Genomic DNA, 22,183 nt, shown 5'->3' with positions numbered 1-22,183 from the left:
TTAGGTCCACATGCTGCCCATGCACACATATACAACACACACAAATACAGTGTCCACGAAGACATTGTTTTACTCTAATTAAAATTATAACTAACTTAAAAAAAGCATAAATATATGCAAACTGAAAGCAATGAGTTGGAATATTTATTTCATAACAATAATTAACCAATATTCAAACTAATAACATTTTCCACACACAAGACTGGAACATTTATTTTGCAAAAGCATGAATAGATATCAAAACTAATAACACTGTCTCAATGCCTTAATGCTATTTTAAGCAACATTCAACACTCTCATGCGATATTTGATTAATATAAGTGGTGCCACGGTACACTATTTGCGTAGAAGTGATTATTAGGCTTTCTTGCCTTTAAACTTCAATTTGACCAATTAATGATGACCATGATGCAAACGCTCTTTCTAACCGTGATGACTGTTAACATGGTGACTGTTACTATGGTGGCCATCCCCATGGTGTCAATGTCCATGGTGATGGTGTCAATGATGATGGTGTCCGTGATGACGATGCCCATGGTGACCATGCCCGTGATGACGATGCCCATGGTGACCATGCCTGTGATGACGATGCCCATGGTGACCATGCCCGTGGTGACGATGCCCATGGTGACCATGCCCGTGATGACTATCCCCATGGTGACTATGCCCGTGATGACTATGCCCATGGTGGCCATGCCCATGATGACTATGCCCATGGTTAGTATGCCTGTGGTGACCATGCCTGTGGTGATGCCCAGTAATCACATTTAATTCAAGAATCGCCTTTTCATTTTGGGCGCAGTTGAGACAAATAGAGTTGAGAAAGTTGTCAATGTCTAACATGACAACCCCAACACCACCGAGCCCCTTCTGTAGTAGCCATGACACCTGTGAATGTGTAATTATGGTATTAGTCAGCTGAACATTCATTGCATTGTAATTTGTAACAAAAAGTCCATAAGTAGTGATGTATTTTATTTGTATTCAGGGTTTTTATTCTGAATGGTTGTCCATACAGAATTCTACTGTCTGAATGCAATGAAACTCTCTTTCTTCCACAGCTATATCTGAAACATATCTATGTTCTCTAAACTTTGCTGATTCTAGATTCACAGCCATTGTTAATAAAGCCAGGATTAGTCATATTGAAAATACAAAGTGTCCTCACGTCTTCTCCATGGCTTTGAGTGCTCTCAAGTTTTGTTAAAATCTTTAATTCCTTTTGTCCACTCTTAATGGCCTGGCAGACCTAATGGGAAATATTGAATATTCTCAATTAATAAGTAGACCAAAATTCACATTTTTTTTAATAACCTTGTCTAAATTATTCCTAAGAAAACAATCGATCTGTCAAGATTACCTGTTTGGATATAATCAACCCAGGGCCATTCATTTGTTCCACTTTCCTCTCTGGATTTATGCCCACAATCCTGGACTGGCTACTGCTCTGTCTTTTTCGAGGCTGTTGTACTATTGCAGGCAAGGCCAGAATAAGCTTCTTGGGGTCAACTTGGTCCTGCCAATATTTGACTGTGTTGTCCTGTGAGGGAAGAGAGTGTTGTATAAATAACCGATCACATTAAATATCAAATATGTTATAAATATATGCTGACATAAAATTAATCATTTATTTAAATCCAAAACTATATTTTTACTGAAGGAGTTTTCAAATGAAATCATCTGAAGAACTTACAATTTGTACATTATTAGGACTCAGTGGCAGTACGCAGATGAAGTCAACATACCTTTACAATAAAACATTTATAGAAAGAAAGAAAGAAAGAAAGAAAGATTATGTATTATGCATATAAAGTACATCTGACTGAAAACCTTTGGTTTACTTTTAAGGCCAGTAAACAGTCAAAAAATGACAAGTCCTCAGTTGAGTAATTCTAACTTATATCAGAAACCAACATCTAAACAGCTGCATGAGGACTTAAAACAATAAAAGTTTAGGATGTACTGTGGCATCTTTTCAGAATGTATTGCACTCACTGTGACAAAGTTTTCTTGTCAATATTAGTACTGATGTGGTTACTATGGTCCAGAAGAGACACAGAAACAAGCAATGACTTGTTAGCAGCTTGGTCAATCCATCGTCTTAGTTCCTGCATGAAACAATTTAATACATTATGGCCAAAGGTTTGTGGACACCTGACCATCACACTCATATGTGGGCCTTCCCCAAACTGTTGCTACAAAGTTGGAAGCATACGATTGTATAGGATGTCTTTGTATGCTGTTGCATTACACTTTGCTTTCATTGGAACTAAGAGGCCTAGCACAGACTTGTCCTAGCATGATAATTTTCCCCTGTGCACAAAAAGAGGTCCATGAAGACATGGTTTGCCAAGGTTGGAGTGGAAAAACTCAAGTGACCTGCACAAAGCCCTGACCTCAACCCCACTAAACACCTTTGGGATGAACTGGAATGCAGACGGCACCCCAGACCTTCTTGCCTGACATCAGTGCCTGACCTCACTAATGATCTTGTGGCTGAATGAGCACAAATCCCCATGGTCACCTTCCAAAATCTAGCGGAAATCCTTTCCAGAAGAGGAGACTAAATCTAGAATGGGATGTTCAAAAAGTGCATATGGATGTGATCAGGTTTCCATAAACTGTTGGCCATATAATGTATTTATAAAAGTATAATGTTCAGAAATATAGTTGTTTTAGAATTTACAAGTGAGAACCTTGTATGCTTTACAACTCATATGATATAACAGCATCCAAAAATATCGTTTATTACCTTGATGAAACTTGTGAGGGTTTCTGTGTTGCTGAGAGTTTCATCAGTGTCGTTCTCCAACCATGTCAACTCCACTCCATCATAATTGTTCTTCTTCACATATTTCAATGTTGAGTTAATAAAGTTATCCAGAGTTATCTGCTGCTGGGACAACACCTCTAACCTACACACAAGCAATTGCTACCATGTAAAGAATTTTTCAGAATGTAATAAGAAAGCAATTTCATTAACTGAATACCTTGTCTGCTTCACCCCAACACCAAGCAACATCTTTAGAGCTGGATTCCTGAGTAAAGATGTGTAGTATTCAATTTATTATGATTTCAAAAAAAATAAAAATAAAAAAAAAATAATTAAAAATAGCCTGCCTATTTCACTGTACTGACCTGTCTTTCAGCATTTTCAGCATGGAGCTGAAAGGGTCCACATCCAGTGACAAGGTTTTTAAACTTAAGTCATCACCAATATAAGCAGTGGAGTATATAATATGAGTGCACAAGAAAGGATCAACAGTGAAAAACATGTGCTGCATGGGTGCATCCATATAACAGGCCACTGTGGAGTCACTCTGAGCAGCAGAGGCTTAGGAAAAAAACAGAAACATCCAAAACATATGCAGTAAATATTAAAAGGTCTGTACTAAGTTTGAATTAATGGAACTATTCACTGAATGTACTTTTTTTAACATATTCTATTTATATATTCATATACTATATACATTAGATTCCACCATAGGCTGCTAAATTTTTATTACATAGTCTACTATATTTTATTATATTCTGTTTTTATTATGTGTGTGTATATCTCGTTCATTGTTGGTTGTGTTCATTGTTGCAGTGTGGGATGAGGAACTAAGGAAAAACATTTAACTACATTACATCACATGTATGTAATATGTATGTGACAAATAAAAAACCTTGAACCTACTTCATGACTTAGGTGTGTGACTTTGACTTATGTGTCTCTGATCTTATGTGTACGACCTTGTGTCAGTACCTCTTAGATAACCTCTTACTCCTTTGTTTTTCAAGTAAAAGGCCATAGAGTTTCTATCACACTTCACCTATGCACCCAATATGCTATCATTCATTCATTCATTCATTCATTCATCTTCAGTAACTGCTTTATCCTGGTCAGGAACACTGGGCATGGGTCAAGAATGCACCCTAGATGGGATAGCAGTTCACTGCTGGGCACACACATTAACACACTCATTCACACCTAGGGGCAATTTAGCATCACCAGTCCACCTACTGGCATGTTTTTAGGAGGTGGGAGAACACACTTGATCACAGGCAGAACTCTACACTGACTGTACACTGAACCAGGGACATGGTGCCACCATGCCACCCTCAGTATGATAAAAATGTTCAGAGTGCAATACAAATGGTGACAGTTGGTGGTAAGACTCACCTGCTGATATCACCAGACAGGCAAACACTAAAGTGGAAGAATGAAAGGAAAGAATTTTCTTTACTGCAGAACTTGCCTCAGGTTGTTTATTTAAAAAAATAGCTATTTTGTAGCTATTTTGCAATAGCTGTTATGCAATACAACTCAATATATAATGCATTAAAGTCTATATATCAGTCTAATATATCAGCATCTAATCTACCAGAAAGTAATTGCACAAAACATTTATTAAACTTTTTATTAATTAATCAAATTAAATAATGCTGTACAGTAGGCTTAAACACAATTTACACAAACACACACACACACAGAGAGAGAGAGAGAGAGAGAGCACAGTATACTTACCTACAGTGAGCTGCATTGTTTGGCTGTGCTTTGGATTGGATACTCAATGCTACTGGCCAAAGTTGCAGAGCAAGCCTGCTGATAAAGTAGCACTACACATACCACATCCTGTACAAACACATGCCTATCTGATATATGATATGCCTCAACATACTTCCTGTTTTGAGTATAACTTTTTCTCACAAACCACTGCCCTATTATTGAATTTGTTAAATCATGCATATTAATCACATATTTATGAATTAATTTATGAATTAAAGTCTAGTCAACATAGTACTGAAATGCAGTAAGGCATTAGTAAGGCATTAGCATTATATTATGTAAATAACTTTGTCTAGCATAAGTACTAAATCATGAACATTTTACAGTGCATTATAAAGGTGGCCTTGTTTGTTACACTTACATGTGGTAGAGTACTGGGCAAAAGTTTTACGACATCCATGTTGTTTGCAACTTACCAATTACACAGTGTATATGATTTTATTGTGCATTTTTCCAAAAAGTTATATTCATTACTAGTTATGTACCCATATTGGCCCAATACCATTACATTTACCTTAAGATCTCATTCTGTTCCATTTTAAAAAGCATTTCAATTCAAGCGTAAACCGCATAAAACCCACTGAAATCACAAAACCACACTCTCTATACACTGTGCACTGTGCACATGTAGCTGCATATCAAAGTGTGCAATATGGTGTTCATTCTACACCAACTTGAGGAAACAAAATAAACACAAATACACACTAGTTCATGTTATGTTTTAGGTGAAGTTTTATAGTTAGTTAGTTTTGTAATAACAGCTGGTAGATCCACACAGAGTGAGTAATGAACGTAATGGCACTTATGTAGGTTACTCATTTCATTTCAGGTTCAGTATTAGTATCAGCAGGTATTAAAAACATGTACTCATACTTGGTCTGGGGAAAAAATGGTATCAGTGACATCCCTATTCATTACAAATACTGGGGCGCCTTAATGACAGGTTCAAAAATGAAAGAAGGCTAATACACTGACACCTTAATTTTATATCAATAACATGATTACAGAAATTAATAGCCCACCAAACTGGACTTTCAAGATTTTAATGTTGAACAGGTGCAGTAGCGGTTGGTGATGATATTAGATGGGTATTAGAATATCTATCAATAGCTCAACAATTAAACTATTAGGGGTGACCAGTGTATCATCTCAATAAAATAATAATAATAATAATAATAATAATAATAATAATAATAATAATAATAATAACAGGCATAACAAAATTTCAAGAAACTGGTCAAACTGCAGAAAATGCAGAAAAAAACTTTTAAGGGCCAGAAAGAAATCCAGTCAAATGCTTGCGCAGCATGGTGGAGTATCTACATCCAGAAATGGATGTGTATGTCATTTAAGGCAATACTTTTCAGGCTTTACAGATGACAAGCAAAATTTTGTAGCTAATCAGAGTGGAAAGAGAAAGACCACACAGATGAGTTTAATAATTAATATTCTGGTTAATTAATGGTTGTCACACTTGTCTTTATTATAGTATTTTGGTAAATGCACTAGAAGCCCTCCTCAATGTCAGAATAAGTATGTAATCATAAATGTTTCCTAAATTTCAGATATAATTCATTCATTTAATTGAAACCAATCAGTAGTGCTGATAATCTTGCAATGTCCCCTTATAAAAAGGTGTCATTATGTTTATCTTTTGAAATTTCCACTACATATTAAGAAGGCATTAATTCACAACGTCTTATTGACACTACCTTATTAACACTAACTGTCATAGTGTGTCATAGACAAAGTAACACTAGAGGGAGACACTACTCACCAAGGCTTTTAAAATATACAGATGGGTGACAAATTAATATAAAAAACAATATAAAGTGTATTATTAAGGTGTTGGGTGACCACAAGCCAACTGTACGGCTTCAATGTGCCTTGGCATAAATTCTACACATCCACACATTCTACATTCAATGATGATTGTGGAGAGTGCTATCTAACTGAATGCCATCAGTCCAGAAACTACAATACTCTAGGTGTTCAACTGTGCTGAGATCTGAGGATATCCTGTCCTGCACTTTGTAGTGTTTTCCTTCTTTCCAAAACACATGATTCAGCTAATAAGCTAATTAACTGCACTTTCCTGAGTTAAAGTGGGTGTGTTGGGAGAAAACATTAAAATGTGCAGGAAAGGGGGTAGTCCGGGTTTAGGGTATGGAAACTGTGCTCTGAGGGGACAAGTGGATACAAATCATGACAGCAAAATGCCTTCCACAGCATAACAGAGCCAATATTATTATTGCAAGAAATGTAATCAGAATGGTACACAGCAGTATACAATAAACAAAAATGTGTATAATAACATTACAATTACTTACATCTTTGTTGTATAACAGCAGTTTACAGTTTCATTACATCCAAATATAGACACAACACACCGCGTTGACAGATTTGGATGTCTTAGCCGTGCAGTGTGACAATTAAGCAGCTTAGGAGCTTTCCCTAGTTTCTCTTTTACTTCCTGATGAATTATTCCCAAGTGTTAACTAACACCAAGTGCACAATACCATCTCCTGAAACGGTGTGTAGCCCTTCATTGTTGGACAAAAGCAAAACTATGATCCTTCTTTCAAATGTTAATAAGAACACTGCTTTATCTAAAACTAACAACTTTGACACTTATAAATGTCCCTTAGTCTAAAAAATTGAGTGATTAGTCTTAAAAGTGTAAATAATTAGGCTGTGTGTATATAATAAAAGTATATTATAAAAAATTTTTTTGTATGGATTTTTACCAAATTACAATCTTTTCACAAAGCAGTCATATTACAGTATACTGCAGATATTGTCTTCAGGTTATGGATTTCTTCCCTCTACTGGTGAATAGATGAACAACATGTACACTATGAAATTATTTTTATAACTGAAGGTGCTACAACAGATCTTGCAAGACTAATCAATTGTGTATACAGCAGTTTACTGAATAAACCAAAATATCATGTGATAATGCTGTCAAGGCAAACCAGCTACTTCGAAAATATTCTTCTGAGCTGTCAGAAAAGTTCCTGTGGGAAAAATATAAGAATGACATCTTGTTAATCATCAGCAATAAACATTCACTGCAATAAAACTCATTCACTCACACAGATCATGAGATACAACCTTATAATATTAAGGTCACGAAATATCTTTCCAACATGTTAACATTAGGTCTTTCTTTTACCTGCTCCAGATCCTGTTCCTCTTCTTCTATATCAAATGCCAGTTTTACCCTTTCCCTGTCTTCCTGCTTATAAAACACAGATGTATGCACAGTAAAGACAGGCTGAAACCACTGGAAAAATCATAATACAACACTTAAACAAGGCTGACGTGAAATTCTTTCATCTGTGTTTGACCAAACTTTAACAAGTCTATGGAGTGTAAGTATCACTCGCTGTGATAAGATACACTAAATATCACCAGAGCAAAAAGCAAACTTCCTTGTCCTTGTACTTGCTCTTGTGATTTACCTCTGCCATAGTTCCGGGAGTCAGTGACTTGCGCTGGGCAAACAGGACTGCGTCATGGACTGACAAGAACATGTGACTAGGAGTAATACTGCTCTCCTCAAACACTCCTCCAGCCTCCAGCTCCTCAAATACCTGAGCTAAAACACACACACGCACAGAGAGAGAGAGAGAGAGAGAGACAGAGAGAGGGAGCTAATGTCAATGTTAATTATACAGTACCCATGAACTTTTACCTAATTACCTAATACCTAAGTAATCACTAAGTGGATTTGTCTCTAAATATATCACACAAACATATATTGCAGCTTACCACCATCACAAAAAAGACTGAAAGGTAGAAAGATTAGAAAGACTGCATGTTTAATGTAGTTATGTTATCTAAAAAACACAAAGAAGTCTTAGTGGATGTAAATGAAAAATGGTTCAAGTGAAGGGAAGCTGGTCTTTAAGCTTGTTATATACAGCTGCAACATACAGTGGGGTTCAAAAGTCTGAGACCACTAGTGAAAATGTTTCTAGTTTGCATTCTTCTCTAATTTCATGCAAAATTTTTCATTACAATTTTCATTACAAATTTCATTATCAGCAACAACTCGAGTGAAAAAGTAGAATCCTTGAAATATTTACATGAATTTCAGAGTTTCCTGGTACTCCTTATTTTCCCCTTATGCTTTAATGATGGCCTGCACTCGAGCTAGCATGGACTCCAGTAGTTTGTAAAACCTGATGATTCATGTTATATCAAATTCATTGGAGTAGAACCCCTGCCTCTAACCACTTAACACAGGGCAGATATTCTGGGTGATTAAAAAAAAAACAAAAAAAACATTCACCTTGCACATTTGCCAAGTATAGGCTAATCCCCAGCATACTATAAGTGTTGCTCATCTGCAAGAAAATAATCGTAAATTACATTAAGAACATATTAATAAGAATAAGAATATTTTAGTGATAATTAAGTAGTTATCACAGTTATATTAATAGCTGAAGTTAAAAGACACTATATAAAACACTATATCTATATCTACAGTACTGTGCAAAAGTCTTAGGCACCCTATTTTTTTTAGTACAAACTTTGTTATAGATTTTTATTTTATGACATTCATATTTCATATTTTATGACATACATTATTGAATCAGTACAAAAACATTTTAAATTTCCAAACATTAGTTTTCCAGCACAAAATTAAATGTTACAGAAAAATGTTTGTATGTCAGTAAAGAAAGCAGTATATTATGTAAGAGACACTTTTCAGACAAAAAACATAATGAAGACTGCTGGGTTTTGCTGCAAAAATAAGAAGCAAGTGCGACAGTCAAAGTCTCCAGAAGAACTGTGGCGGGTTCTGCAAGATGCTCAGTAACACTTACAGCTCATTTCCTTATAAAACTGCACACACTGTACCTGAGACTATTATTTTTTTTTAAATATAGTCACACTAAATATTGGCTTTATTTCATTTATTACTGTTTACTATTTTTATAGTATTTTTTTAATGTAGAAGCATTTAGTTTCATTATTTTTGAAGGCATCTTTGCTCTACAGTATTTCTTTGCTTGTGCCTATGACTTTTACACAGTACTGTATATAATACTATATCTATAAAACGTGGCACTATACTGATGCTGTTTTATCACCTTAGCAGCATTACTTAATGTTATGTAATGTTAGGTCACAGCACTGTGGAGTTCTTGACTCTGATTGGTCAGAAGGCGCTGATTAATTTCACATTAGAAAGTCCTCAGGACAAAGGACTATGTGGTTTCCTTCTAACATGAGAAACTGTGTTTTTTAACTTCAAGAGAGAGAAATAGAGAGGCTGCTGAGGGAATGACTGTTTATAGCTTCTATAATGTATGTGATAAAAAGAACTAAATTGTTAGTGATCCACAAAACAGAACATAACTATAAACTTGTAAAACATGTCATTTTATAAACTGAAAAAAATGTGCTGTTCTTTAATAAATAAAAAATATTAGCATTGGCAAATTGTTGTGCTATAAGAAGAGCGAAACACTTTTGAGGTGTGCTGTTGTTGGAAAATAATTAACTTTGGCTCAACCCAGCCATTCATTATTTTCCTATAATAGCATATCCTGTCATGTTTTATTCCTTGCTTATTGACCTTGGTAAGAACTTTAATGCCCATCAGGTCGATGAAACAGACTCCCCCCAGGTCCAAGATAAGTGTATGAAAAGGGACAGGTTGCATCTCCATCGTAACAGGAGGGGAGCTGGCAGCCTCGGGCTCTGGAAGCTGGTCAGTGGGGTTCATGATATCACAGTATGGATTGATGTAACTCGTGGGCATATTATCGCTGCCTACACCAATGGTGTAAAAGTCACTCTGCAGATCAATTTGTGAGACAGTCTGAAAGTGGAATGGACAGCACATAATGACACTTTACCTGAAATTTCAAGTGAGATATTACAATCTAGGATTTTTAAGATATAACAATTTGAGTATATGCAGCATTAAGCAATTTAAAACTACCCTAGAACTTGATGTCTGCATATATAACTTTGAACATCTACATTTAAAAATGTTCTAGGTGAAATTTTCTTGCATCTATGTTAGTAAATGCAAAAAAGATTCTGCACCTGCATCTTCATGGTAACTAGTGAGCTCACTTTCCTCTTTCTGGAAGCTGCTTTCTCCTGATCCTGCTTGGCTTTTATTTCTTGTTTTTCTTTCTCCTGCTGTTTTTTCAGAAACTTCTTCCTGGCCAGAAGCACCTTGCCTGGATCAAGCCCAGTCTGCCACCCACCAACAAATGGAGACATAGAAAAGATCTTGACTAACTTTTACATCATTTATCTGATGATATGAGAATAAAAATTTGCAGAGATACAATCTACACATTCACTGTGAACAACATACTTTTCTGATAACCTTCCGGCGAAATATCTCTGCATTGGCAAAGTAAAGAGGTGAGCAGTAACTCACTATTTTCACACCTTCAATGGCTTTTACCTGAGTAAAAATACAAGACAATATTACCATTATTGTACCATTATTTCACTAACATTAAAAATTGTGGAAGAACCAGCAAATACTGAATAGCAAACTCTGATACTTTACCTTATTGTAGACTTTAGGGTTCTTGTACAAGTCTGTATCCAAGACCTGAGCCACTTCTGAGCCATTACGACTAGAGGTAACACAGTTATGTTATATAACAACATCATATGTATGAAAAGCATACCATGTGAATGTAGTAAAGGCATTCCATTCAGGGTTCACTTACAATTGAGTCTGGAAAATGACTACCAGAATGGAGAAGCCCACCCCAATAGCAACACCATAAGGCAGACTCAGGAAGAAGGTTGCCAGGAAAGAAACAACCCATACACACTGTAGTGAAAATTAAAATAAGTGTGTGATTCCACCCAGATGGATGAGGCTCAAAAAGAAAATTATACTTGCAATCGTATTAAAAGCTCTACAACCATAGCCGTAAGCTTGTAAAAATTTATCACAAAAATGGTACCCTGTATGTTCTGGTGTTACTCAGGGTCGCATACTCAGTCCCTACTGAATTTGAGCTGTGTTAAATATAGCATAACTCACACAGTCTAGTTTGCTCTTCTTCCAGAGATAGTATGGATCCGAGATTTGCAGTAGTGTGTTCTTCAGATTAACAGCTATGAGAGCTCCTAACACTGACTACAGACAAAAAGATTAATACAGACACAACTACAAACAAAAACACAATTATTACTTAGAACTACTGTAATGAGAAAAATAAATGTGTAAATTATATTATCTTATATAAAAGGAGGAGTTAACATAATGTGGTCTGATTTTTCTTACCTTGGGGAGTGGTTTGAGAAAAGCTCCCAGAGCCAGCATGGTGACCATGACAACTATCATAACACACAGACTGGCAAACTGAGAATCAACAACATGACAGTAGCTGTAATAATAATAATAATAATAATAATAATAATAATAATAATAATTTATTTTCAGTACTATTTTTTAAAAAATACTGTTTTTATGTCTTAGATTTCTTTTCCACTTAATTTAACTTGAGTGTGTCAGAAAAACATAAATAAAATAGTGTATAGCTGCAAGCGGCAATCTGCAGGGTCCAAGCAGTCTTAGCAAACATCACCCCAAAGTGACCAGTCCTTGCCAATGTAAATAGAACAATAAAGAGACCATTCATGAATATACTTATGAATTTTTGTGACTATAGCTCCATGCTAGTTGTGTGAAATGCCTGCTGAAATCTGATTGGCTGAAGGCAGCCATGTTTTTGAAGCAATTCAGTTGTGATTAAAAATCCAGTTACAGATTAGCACATTGATGCAGCATGCCAAATTTCAGCACAACTGGACTTTTTCTTTCTGAGAAATCAATATTTCAACTTAACTCTGCCCCTTTTCAGTGGTTATGCTCCAAGCTTTGCATATCACCTCATGATGAATCCTTTGTCAAACATGTATTTTAAGTTTTGTGTAATTCCATGCAGGCATTCATGAAGTATAGCTGTTTGAGTAAACCAGCTCTGCCCCACTTGGGCTGATTTGCATGTGCCAGCCATATTGTTTACAATGTTCAGCATGTTTTTGATTCTTTTTGAAGCTTCACACTTCAAAGTATCAAGTACTTTGACACCGAATTTGGCAAAGATTCTAGGACTAGTTCGCAAAAGTTGGTTTGGCGTTGTATGCAAATTATTGTAATTGGAGTAGGTGGGCCTACATGATTCAAATGGCAAATTTATATGGGTTGAGCCAAGGAATCAGCATGGTACACTGCAATATTTTCCAGGAGCTGTGCTTGTTTTTGTAAGCATAACCACAACCCCAAACTTTGCAGATGACCTCAGAATCTTCTCCTCTATATACCATTCAAGTTTTGTACGAATGCACACAAATATTCATGAGTTATAGCTGTTTATTTAACAGAGTAAACTAAGCTCCGCCTCAATATAATTGATTGATATGTGGTGGCCACATTGTTTACAAATGTCAAAATGTTTACATAATTCCTGAATAACTCTGAATAACTCCTGAATAGTTTGTGAACTAGTACCGGGTTTGTGAAAATAAGTCAAAAATCCTAGGACTAGTTTGAATAAGTAGGTTTTGCATATTATGCAAATTAGCAAATAATCCATCATGGCCAATCTTAGTGGTCAAGCTGAATTCAGCAGAAGCCAAGACTTACAGTTCTCGAGATATAGGACAAAACGTAAATGTTTGCACTATAGTGCCTACATCAGGCCAATGTTGGTCCCTTTAATTCCCTGAGTAGTGGTGAGAATTCTGCACCATGTGACTAAGTTTTGTGTTTTTATGAATTATGGTGTGGGCTGCCCATTGTGTTTTAAAGAAGAAGAAGAAGAAGAAGAAGAATCCTAACAAAAACAATAGGGTTACAAAAACTTTGTAAATAAATAAATAAATAAACAAACCTGGTGATGATAACAATAATAATAATAATAATAATAATAATAATAATAATAATAATAACAATTTATTATTATTATTATTATTATTACACAATCAGATTAAATTAAGGGGAAGAAATCTAAGATGAAAAAACTGTATTTTTAAAATAGGACTTAAGATCAGATTCTGTAATGGCAATTACAAAGCCTGGGTATATATGACTGAATGACTAGCCCCCTAACATGTCAGTCTGGTTTTAAGGATTGTCAACTATAGGAGAGCCACCAAAATGTCACTTACCTGTGAGGAACCTCCTGCACTGTCCACAGCTAGTGTGACAGACAGAGCACAGCAGATCACATGAATCTTAAAGAAGCCACCCAGGAGATTACTGAAGCCCAAAGCTAGCATTTCCTACCAAGCAGGAAATATAACAAACTGTTATAACTGATTTAACATAAGTCTAATGATCTGTCATATTTCTCTAGTAAGTGAAGGTAACTGGACCAATTGGCTTCACCAGTGAAATTTATTCGTGATTACGAGTTTGGTTGTTTTGACTCATTGCTACTACACATTGAAATCACTCATCTACGAAAGCCTTAACAGGTTGCTGTCATATTTTGGGCAAAATCTTCTCCACAGGTGTACCTGATTGGGATCCACATCATAACCATGTTTGGTGGCCAGTGTCCGGCCCATGGCCAAATTGATGACATATCCCACAATGGCCAGTGAGAAAGCTGTACTTAACATTTCCCCCCACTCCAACACTCTAGGCAGGATCGGAGCAGGAAACCTAAAAGAAGATACTGACTTAGCACACACAAGCAAAGTTTTACAATAGTAAAACTAAATCTGCAATCCAGGTGATATATCTCTCACCCCAAAGGGATTTCTCCTACTATGTCCATGTGGTACTTCTCAGGCAGATGCAATGGCCCAGAGATGGCAGTGGCCACCACCACCTGAGAAACAGCAAACATATATTGTCAGTATTGCTACTAGAAGAAAAACTCCTTATACTTTATCATTATTTTGGTCTACTGTTTTCTCCTCTAAAATATAAATACAACAACATTTCCATTTCTCTAACACTTACAACAATTATCTCTATGGGAATAGGGTAGGGGATTTTATGACGGTAGCGAGTGCTCAGTTCTTTTACTATGATCAGCACCACACAGCTGATAAGGGCAAACACCAGAGAGGCTATATTGGTTCTGGGCAGGCCTTTGCATATGTCTATGAGGGTCTGAAATACAGAAAACACTATGAAAAAATATCATACCAAAATAAGAAACATTCAGAAAATCAGAAAAGTACAAATGTTCATGTTTATGAGCTTGAAAAGAGATAAAAGACTGCGTTATGATGAGTTGATTCTGGATTAATATTTGTAACTGTAATCTTGAATCATACTTACATAAATTATAGCCAGAGGACCACTGTATGGTGGTACTGTGATGCCAAAGATGTACTTAAGCACAGATATGAGGATCTGCAGACCTGCAGCTGTCATAAACCCCCTAACAAATGACTCAGAGAGGTATATGGCCACAAATCCAAACTGCATCATGCCTAGACCAATCTGTTAACAAATACAAGCTATTATTCCTGCTGGCTGTTATTCAAATTAATACCACAGCAAACTTGATTGGTTAGAAAGTGTTAATTAATTTTAGGTAACAGCAGCTCTGACAAATAGCTCGTTATACCTTGTTTCATGAATGTTCCACAACATGTTACTATAAATTGATAAATTGAAAAAGATGTCATGTTCTTTAATAAATAAAATTGGGACATGTCGTTATAGGAAAATGATCAACTTTGGGATGGTAAAACCATCGAATCACCCCACTGTTGAATAATTTCCAATAACAGCACACCCTGTCAGGTTTTATTCCTTATCTAACTTAAATAAATTAAAGAATTCAGGGTGTTCAATACAGTGACGAACACTAGCTAAATTTCTTGTCAATCACCTGTATGATGGCAGTCAGACAAGCCAAAGTGCCTGATATGGCCAGCCGAGCCTCATTCATCTTCTGCTCATATACTACAGTGGCATTGATTGTTGTGTTAAAGTAGCTGTAATCTGATTCAGGTGCCAGCTGCAGACACACTATACCAACCATGATACTCAGCACAGCAAAAGTACCTGTGGGAAAAAAGAATAACAACATATTCATTGGCAGTCATCTCCACATGATCCCAAGTACACAAGAAGTAGGGGTGCTGAGGGTGCTGCAGTATTGGCATTTGTGGTTGACATGCATTGTAATCAACACACATTCTCTGTTAAAGGAAAAATGTGTACACATATATATGGCTTAAAATTCCAGCACCTCTAATGTAAAACGCCTTTCGGCATCCCTGTCCACCATGACCCCATCACCTCCCTACTCTTCAGTGACTTCTACATCCATTTTTCTTTGAGGACGTCTTGCATAAAGCAGAAGCTGCCCATAACCCCAGCCCCAGCAAGGTTATAATTAGTCAAAACAGAACTTGTGTGTTTTCTAGATATTAAACCAAAAGGATTGTATAACAAAAAGAATAGCACCAAATAAAAATGTATTTTCCAGTTCTAAGGTCTAACTAATTTTGACGAAAATGCCAGAACCTTCTAATACAAAATCAAAACGTACCTGGCACCATCTGGTGGGCTGTGCCCATGAAGAAGTACGGAATAAGAGGAAAGAAAGACGAATAAAGTCCATTGACTGGAGGCAAGTTGGCCAAAAGAGCAAAGGCCATGCCTAAATAAAAAGGACAGGACAGAATCAACCTAATCAATAATACAGTATATGGCCAAAAGTTTGTGGACACCTGCTCATCACACCCATATGTGGGCCTTTCCTCAAACTGTTGCCACAAAGTTGGAAGCATATAATTGTATAGCATGTCATTTTATGCTGTAGCATTAAAATTTCCCTTCACTGGAACCAAGAGGCCCAAACATGTTCCAGCATGACAATGCTCCTGTGCACAAAGCAAGTTCCATTAAGACATGATTTGCCAAGACTGGAGTGGTTGAACTCGAGTGGTCTACACAAAAGCTCTGACGTCATCCCCACTGAACACCTTTGGGATGAACCAGAATGCCAACTGCACCCCAGGCCTCCTCGCCTGACATAAGTGCCAGACTTCACTAATGATCTTGTGGCTGAATGAGCACAAATCCCCACAGCCACACTCCAAAATCCAGTGGAAAGCCTTCCCAGAAGATTGGAGGTTACTATAACAACAAAGAGTGGACTAAATCTGAAATGGGTTGTTCAAAAAGTACATATGGGTGTGATGGTCAGGTGTCCACATACTATTGGCTATATGGTGTATAAACTATATGGGAGAAAAAACAATATTTTCACATTCTTTAGCAGTTTTCTACTCTCATCTTCCAGTCTTATCTGATAGAGTAAATATTTTAATGTGCCAGCTCCATATGGCAAATAAATAAAAAAAATTCCCTAACACATGTAAATAACACAGACCCTGTGGAACCTGAATCGTGCCTGCGCTGACTCCGCTGATGACATCACACACAAGGTTCTGTCTGAAATTGTATTTGGGAAGCCAGCTGAGCACTGGCAGATGTCTGAAGAGAAGACCCTTCAGTCGCCCACTGGAGCATCTGCATCAATACACATTACACATACACATACATACACATTAAAATGTATAAAATTGCAGTTAATTGAGCATATTGCAACTACTGATATTAGCAGAGCCAAATTTAACCTCCACAAATCACTCTGCTGTGGTCACATACCTGAACACTTTCCTCACTTTCTCCCCCAAAGGATAGTTCCTCCTCTTCCTGTTAAACTCCTCATCAAAATCTGATTGAGTGTAGGCTGTTCGGTCTGTTGCATAGTGAGGACGAACTTGATGCATCGCACTAGCTAGACCTTAAAACCTAAATCAGTCAATACATATGTGATATAATAATATTAATATAGTGACATCGAGCATGTCAAATGAACTTGCTTGTTAATTCATATATATGCCAAAATAAGATGTAGAAATATCCAGTTTTTAGAGGGCGAGACATTGGATGTCTTAGGACATTATCTAGATGTACTGTAAATATAGTTTTTTGTGTGTGTCTGTGCATGCTGATAAACTTTCTTTTGTACAGCTTTTAGAGGTCCTTATCTGACCTTGAGAGCATTTGTTTGACCAGTACATATGAACTGTGTGATTGGAAACACACATTTTCATGTATATAGCTGTAATTGTCTAAAAATGATTAAAGCATATATTTTTTCATGAGAAAAGTGAGCGTTAAAGATTAAGTAAACCAGCATCATTCCTTTGGCAGAACAGCAGGTCCAAATACATATGACAAAATATTATATATGTAACATAATGCAATTGTTTATGGTTAAAGTTAAGAATACGGCCGCTGTGTATGAAACTTCTGAATCAAAATGAAACAAATGACTAAAAAGGTACATATTTCTTTACATACTCTGTTAACATGTCAACAATACATTTAATAAGGCGAGCCAAAGACAACAAGTGACAGAAAAAAATCAGAAAGAAAAGGTCATTACCTGTTTCACTGATGTTCCTTTTTTGATAATATGCTTTAGGTGTTGTAAGCTTAGAATGGTTTCAAGATCATTATTGCCCTCATTCTGATATCTTACTGGTAAAGTTATATGAAGGGTGGAGCTTAAAATGGTCTTGCGTGTTATCTTTGTTGGCAAAGTCAGCCAATGCAGCCTTATATTTATTCTTTAATAACTTAAATAATAGGAACAATTTATTTATTTTTCATAAATAAATAAATCTTTAAGATCAAAAGAATCATTTCATTAAATGAAGTGGACTGGTGAGCTTGTTTTAGAAAAAACCCAGGCATTTTCACAGGATTATGGATATTTCACATTTTTAAAGCCTTTTTGATTTTCAAAAAGTAAATTCAATTTAAAAATCACATGACAAATACTGATGTTGATAAATTCATTCTGGAGATAAAACAGTTAACCAATAATTCATATTTAAAAGTGTATCAATACACAATAAAAATAACATTTAGTCACATTTGGTGAACTAAATACTGTACAGCCATCTTTTCCCCTTATACATGCAAATAATATTGTAATAACAATGATAAAATACCACTCAGGCAAAGACAACTCACCTAGAATGAGAAAACTTTCTATGAGAAAAGACAAAGTATAAATTCTGGAAAAGTATGCATATTTGGAGAACTTTAATAAATACAGTCCCCCGTGAAAGTATTGGAACGTCAAGGCCAATTCTTTTGTTTTTGCTATACACTGAAGACATTTGGGTTTGAGATCAAAAGATCAATATGAGACGATAGATCAGAATTTCAGCTATCATTTCCGGATATTTGCTGGATTCAAGTATCTGGAAATGAAAGCTGAAATTCTGATCTATCATCTCATATTGATCTTTTGATCTCAAACCCAAATGTCTTCAGTGTATAGCAAAAACAAAAGAATTGGCCTTGACGTTCCAATACTTTCAGAGGAGACTGTATACCCATATACAGACTCTAAACAATAATATACGTAATTGTACCATGTTACACAAATGAAAATTCAATACACAATAAAACATTTGATCTAGATGACTTTTCAATTATGTTTAAGTGTTTATATTATAATACTGATAGTCTTATACACATAGACCTGTATGTCCTACTAAAATAGAAACACCAGTAACATGACATTTGAGGATGAGTCAGGATTTGGTGATCAGTGCATTTTGTTGCCATGTGTCAAAAACTGATAACTCGCCCATTTGTCAATTACACTAAAGATGGATATTTCTCAATCTGTGCTCATGAGCAATTAATATTAAGTGCAGACAAATAAAGTAATTGCATTTTTGTACATAAAACATTAAATAAAAGACAAAAAAAAATCCAAAAAGATTTAAATTTATAAGTAACTAGCTTGGCTATTAGAAATAGCTGGACACTCTTTATGTCAAACAAGTTCTTTGAAGCCTGAACAGAATTATATAAACCAGGCAACATTTATATGCAGGTAAATGTAATAGGAATGTAATGCATAGATGCAGGAGGCCTCCTAGGATGGTTTCTGAAGTTGAAGCTGGATTTTCTGGAGTACGAGGGACAGGCTAACAGATAACAGACAGCCTAACAATAACAATGGTAGTGTTAATGTGAAAGAAAAACTGTTCCATTTATTCCTGTTTGACAAGCCTTGTTTCTAAACCCACCTCCTGACTAACAGACAAATCTACCAACAGACAACAACAAACTCGTTGCAGTTCCAGAAAGGCAGTTATTCAAAAGTCACTGAGGATGCTGATGTCAGCAAACTCCTGGTGGTAGCGGTAAGAATATAAGCCAAGAAGGAAGGCCCATTTCAGTGTCAAGAAGCTCCAAACACAGGACAGATAAAAACTCTTGGTGTCCGACAATGCTGAGGATAAGAACAGGTCAGATTAGTGCCTTTAAACAAAGTGGTTCTTACGTAGTTAAAGATCATAGTCAGACACTCCAATGACTACATGTCCACTGGCCAAGCTAACTTTTCAATAAATAGCTACCACAGATACTTTAACTGTAATATACCAAAGTGATCTCATGCACAAACATGTAATAACTTCACCTTGATTTTGTGTAATAGCCAGAGTCATAAATGTTGCAAAAGCAGCAACAGCTAACATGGAGAAAAGTGAACTGATAATCATGAAGAGCTTGAGTCCCTTCAGCCATGTGCGCCAGTAATCCTGAAGGTACATGATGTGTGTGACCAGCACCCAAAAGGCCAGCACTCCTGAAACATAAACGCACACACACACAATATATATACACCAATCAGCCATGACATTAAAACCACTGAGAAGTGAAGTGAATAACATTGATTATCTCATTACAGTGGCACCTGTCAAGGGGTGGGATATATTAGACAGCAAGTGAACAGTCAATTCTTGAAGTTGATATGCTGGACGCAGGAAAAATGGGCAAGCGTAAGGACCTGAGCAACTCTGACAAGGGCCAAATTGTGATGGCTAGTGGACTAGGTCAGAGCATGTCCAAAACAGCAGGTCTTGTGGGGTGTTCCCAGTATGCAGTGGTTAGTACCTACTCATTGATGTGCATGGGGAGCGAAAGCTAGCCCGTCTGGTCCGATCCCACAGAAGAGCTACTGTATCCCAAACTGCTGAAAAAGTTAACGCTGGCTATCATGGAAATTTGTCAGAACACACAGTGCATCGCAGCTTGCTGCACAGCCACAGACCAGTCAGAGTGCCCATGCTGACCCCTGTCCTCCACCGAAAGCACCTGCAATGGGCAAGTGAGCATCAGAACTGGACTATGGAGCAATGGAAGAAGGTGGCGTGGTCTGATGAATCATGTTTTCTTTTACACCATGTGGATGGCTGGGTGGATGTGCGTTGCTTACCTGGGGAAGAGATGGCACCAGCATGCACTATGAGTGGAAGGCAAGTCGGTGGACGCAGTGTGATTCTCTGGGCAATATTCTGCTGGGAAACCTTGGGTCCTGGGATTCATGTGGATGTTACTTTGACATATACCACCTACCTAAACATTGTTGCAGTCCAAGTACACCCCTTCATGGCAACGGTATTCCCAGTGGCAGTGGCCTCTTTCAGCAGGATAATGTGCCCTGCCACACTGCAAAAATGGTTTTAGGAAAATGACAAAGAGTTCAAGGTGCTCACTTGGAATCCAGATTTCCCAGATCTTAATCTGATCGAGCATCTGTGGGATGTGCTGGACAAACACGTCTGATCCATGGAGGCCCCACCTCACCACTTGCAGGACTTAAAGGATTTGCTGCTAACATCGCAACACAGCAAACCTTCAGAGTTCTTATGGAGTCCATGCCTCAACGAGTCAGAGCTGTTTTGGCAGCACAATGAGGACCTACTCAATATTAGGCAGGTGGTTTTAATGTTATGGCTGATCGATGTATAGCTTTTTATCTCATCTGGAATAGACAGCAAACTGATTATTATGTCTGCCAATAGGTATGTATAAGTATGAAGGACTACAGTGCCTTGCACAAGTATTCACACCCTTGAACTTCTTCACATTTTGTAGTCTACAGCTTTGAACAGAGCCACACTTCATTTGAAAACGAATATTTACACAAAAAAAAAAAGTTTTGCTGTGAAACTCCTTGCGACTGTGCAACCAGACGCCTTCAGAAATCACATAATTACTTTAATACTGTATACTTAAGGATACGTCTAAATAAGGCAAATACAGAAAAGGCATTTCCAGTAGGGATGAGGGTAACTAGGTCCGTGGATCACTGGATTACTACAACTGTAGCCAGCTGTATCTAAATGTGTCAGTGCACACAGTCAGTTTGCTAGTCGCATTAATCACGTTATGATTTAAGATGATGAAGCATAGCTAGCACAGAGACTAGTCCGCACTACTTTTACAGGCTGACATGTTAATATTAGTATACACAGCTCGCCATAACGCTGCGTGTTTACCTGATAACCCGCCCATAGCCGCCGTCCACGGCTGTCTGTAAACTGCATTCCAAACTATAAAAGCCGAAACTCCTACCAGCATGCCAAATGTAGCATAGGCAATGCTAAAGTACGTCCTGTTCGGTGCCATAAATCTTACAATTATATAATATGTGGATTAATTAAAAAAAATATCTAAACATTTAAACAGCGTCTTGACCAAACACTCGGCAGCAGATTCCAGCGCCGTGATGATGACGTAATACCGCAGCCCTGTTTCAGAAACAGAACTCGACT

At 36.8% G+C, this 22,183-nt stretch overlaps 3 protein-coding genes across 5 annotated transcripts; all 3 read right to left on the bottom strand.

Annotated features, from left to right (window-relative positions):
* Nucleotides 1-144: 144 nt before the first annotated feature.
* On the bottom strand, nucleotides 145-4,596 carry hrct1 (histidine rich carboxyl terminus 1). The gene is made up of 10 exons (XM_026920352.3): nucleotides 4,511-4,596; nucleotides 4,166-4,192; nucleotides 3,139-3,334; nucleotides 2,991-3,038; nucleotides 2,753-2,915; nucleotides 1,996-2,108; nucleotides 1,694-1,745; nucleotides 1,361-1,540; nucleotides 1,169-1,249; nucleotides 145-888 (listed from the first exon to the last, which is right to left on the bottom strand). The coding sequence occupies exons 1-10, from the start codon at nucleotides 4,524-4,526 to the stop codon at nucleotides 502-504; spliced, it is 1,263 nt and encodes a 420-aa protein (XP_026776153.3). The 5' UTR covers nucleotides 4,527-4,596; the 3' UTR covers nucleotides 145-501.
* Nucleotides 4,597-5,240: 644 nt separating this feature from the next.
* LOC113530386 (solute carrier family 26 member 9) lies at nucleotides 5,241-18,708 on the bottom strand. Of its 3 annotated transcripts, XM_053241026.1 has the most exons (21): nucleotides 17,983-18,708; nucleotides 17,196-17,342; nucleotides 16,918-17,057; nucleotides 16,072-16,182; nucleotides 15,406-15,581; nucleotides 14,847-15,011; nucleotides 14,523-14,675; nucleotides 14,306-14,388; nucleotides 14,072-14,219; nucleotides 13,721-13,834; nucleotides 11,832-11,909; nucleotides 11,589-11,684; nucleotides 11,266-11,372; nucleotides 11,100-11,169; nucleotides 10,899-10,991; nucleotides 10,619-10,774; nucleotides 10,143-10,388; nucleotides 8,850-8,904; nucleotides 8,017-8,153; nucleotides 7,728-7,793; nucleotides 5,242-7,569 (listed from the first exon to the last, which is right to left on the bottom strand). In XM_053241026.1, exons 2-21 carry the CDS (start codon nucleotides 17,318-17,320, stop codon nucleotides 7,558-7,560), a joined length of 2,331 nt encoding a protein of 776 aa, XP_053097001.1. In that variant the 5' UTR covers nucleotides 17,321-17,342; nucleotides 17,983-18,708; the 3' UTR covers nucleotides 5,242-7,557. The 3 variants fall into 3 exon arrangements, with proteins under 3 accessions (XP_026776102.1, XP_053097001.1, XP_034168136.2); XM_026920301.3 differs by having other exon boundaries at nucleotides 5,241-7,569; nucleotides 7,728-7,790; nucleotides 17,196-18,708; XM_034312245.2 differs by having other exon boundaries at nucleotides 17,196-18,708.
* A 164-nt stretch (nucleotides 18,709-18,872) lies between these two features.
* slc48a1a (solute carrier family 48 member 1a) lies at nucleotides 18,873-22,183 on the bottom strand. Its single transcript, XM_026920984.3, has 3 exons — nucleotides 21,908-22,183; nucleotides 20,044-20,211; nucleotides 18,873-19,854 (listed from the first exon to the last, which is right to left on the bottom strand). The coding sequence occupies exons 1-3, from the start codon at nucleotides 22,035-22,037 to the stop codon at nucleotides 19,718-19,720; spliced, it is 435 nt and encodes a 144-aa protein (XP_026776785.1). The 5' UTR covers nucleotides 22,038-22,183; the 3' UTR covers nucleotides 18,873-19,717.

Source organism: Pangasianodon hypophthalmus, chromosome 16 (assembly GCF_027358585.1).
Source record: "Pangasianodon hypophthalmus isolate fPanHyp1 chromosome 16, fPanHyp1.pri, whole genome shotgun sequence".
Lineage (NCBI taxonomy): Eukaryota > Metazoa > Chordata > Actinopteri > Siluriformes > Pangasiidae > Pangasianodon > Pangasianodon hypophthalmus.
This window is presented reverse-complemented; position numbering and strand designations above follow the sequence as displayed.

Excerpts from the sequence above, each read along its gene's own strand:
- slc48a1a (XM_026920984.3), bottom strand. The coding sequence starts at position 22,037 with ATGGCACCGAACAGGACGTACTTTAGCATTGCCTATGCTACATTTGGC. Across the intron at positions 20,212-21,907 it reads GGCTATGGGCGGGTTATCAG|GAGTGCTGGCCTTTTGGGTG; the intron begins GTAAACACGCAG and ends TTTATGTTTCAG. Across the intron at positions 19,855-20,043 it reads GGCTATTACACAAAATCAAG|CATTGTCGGACACCAAGAGT; the intron begins GTGAAGTTATTA and ends TCTTATCCTCAG.
- hrct1 (XM_026920352.3), bottom strand. Across the intron at positions 2,109-2,752 it reads CCCTCACAAGTTTCATCAAG|GAACTAAGACGATGGATTGA; the intron begins GTAATAAACGAT and ends TGTTTCATGCAG. Across the intron at positions 889-1,168 it reads CTCAAAGCCATGGAGAAGAC|GTGTCATGGCTACTACAGAA; the intron begins GTGAGGACACTT and ends ACACATTCACAG.
- LOC113530386 (XM_034312245.2), bottom strand. The coding sequence starts at position 17,320 with ATGCATCAAGTTCGTCCTCACTATGCAACAGACCGAACAGCCTACACT. Across the intron at positions 11,910-13,720 it reads GTGCAGGAGGTTCCTCACAG|TTTGCCAGTCTGTGTGTTAT; the intron begins GTAAGTGACATT and ends GTTGATTCTCAG. Across the intron at positions 11,685-11,831 it reads TTCTCAAACCACTCCCCAAG|TCAGTGTTAGGAGCTCTCAT; the intron begins GTAAGAAAAATC and ends TTTTGTCTGTAG.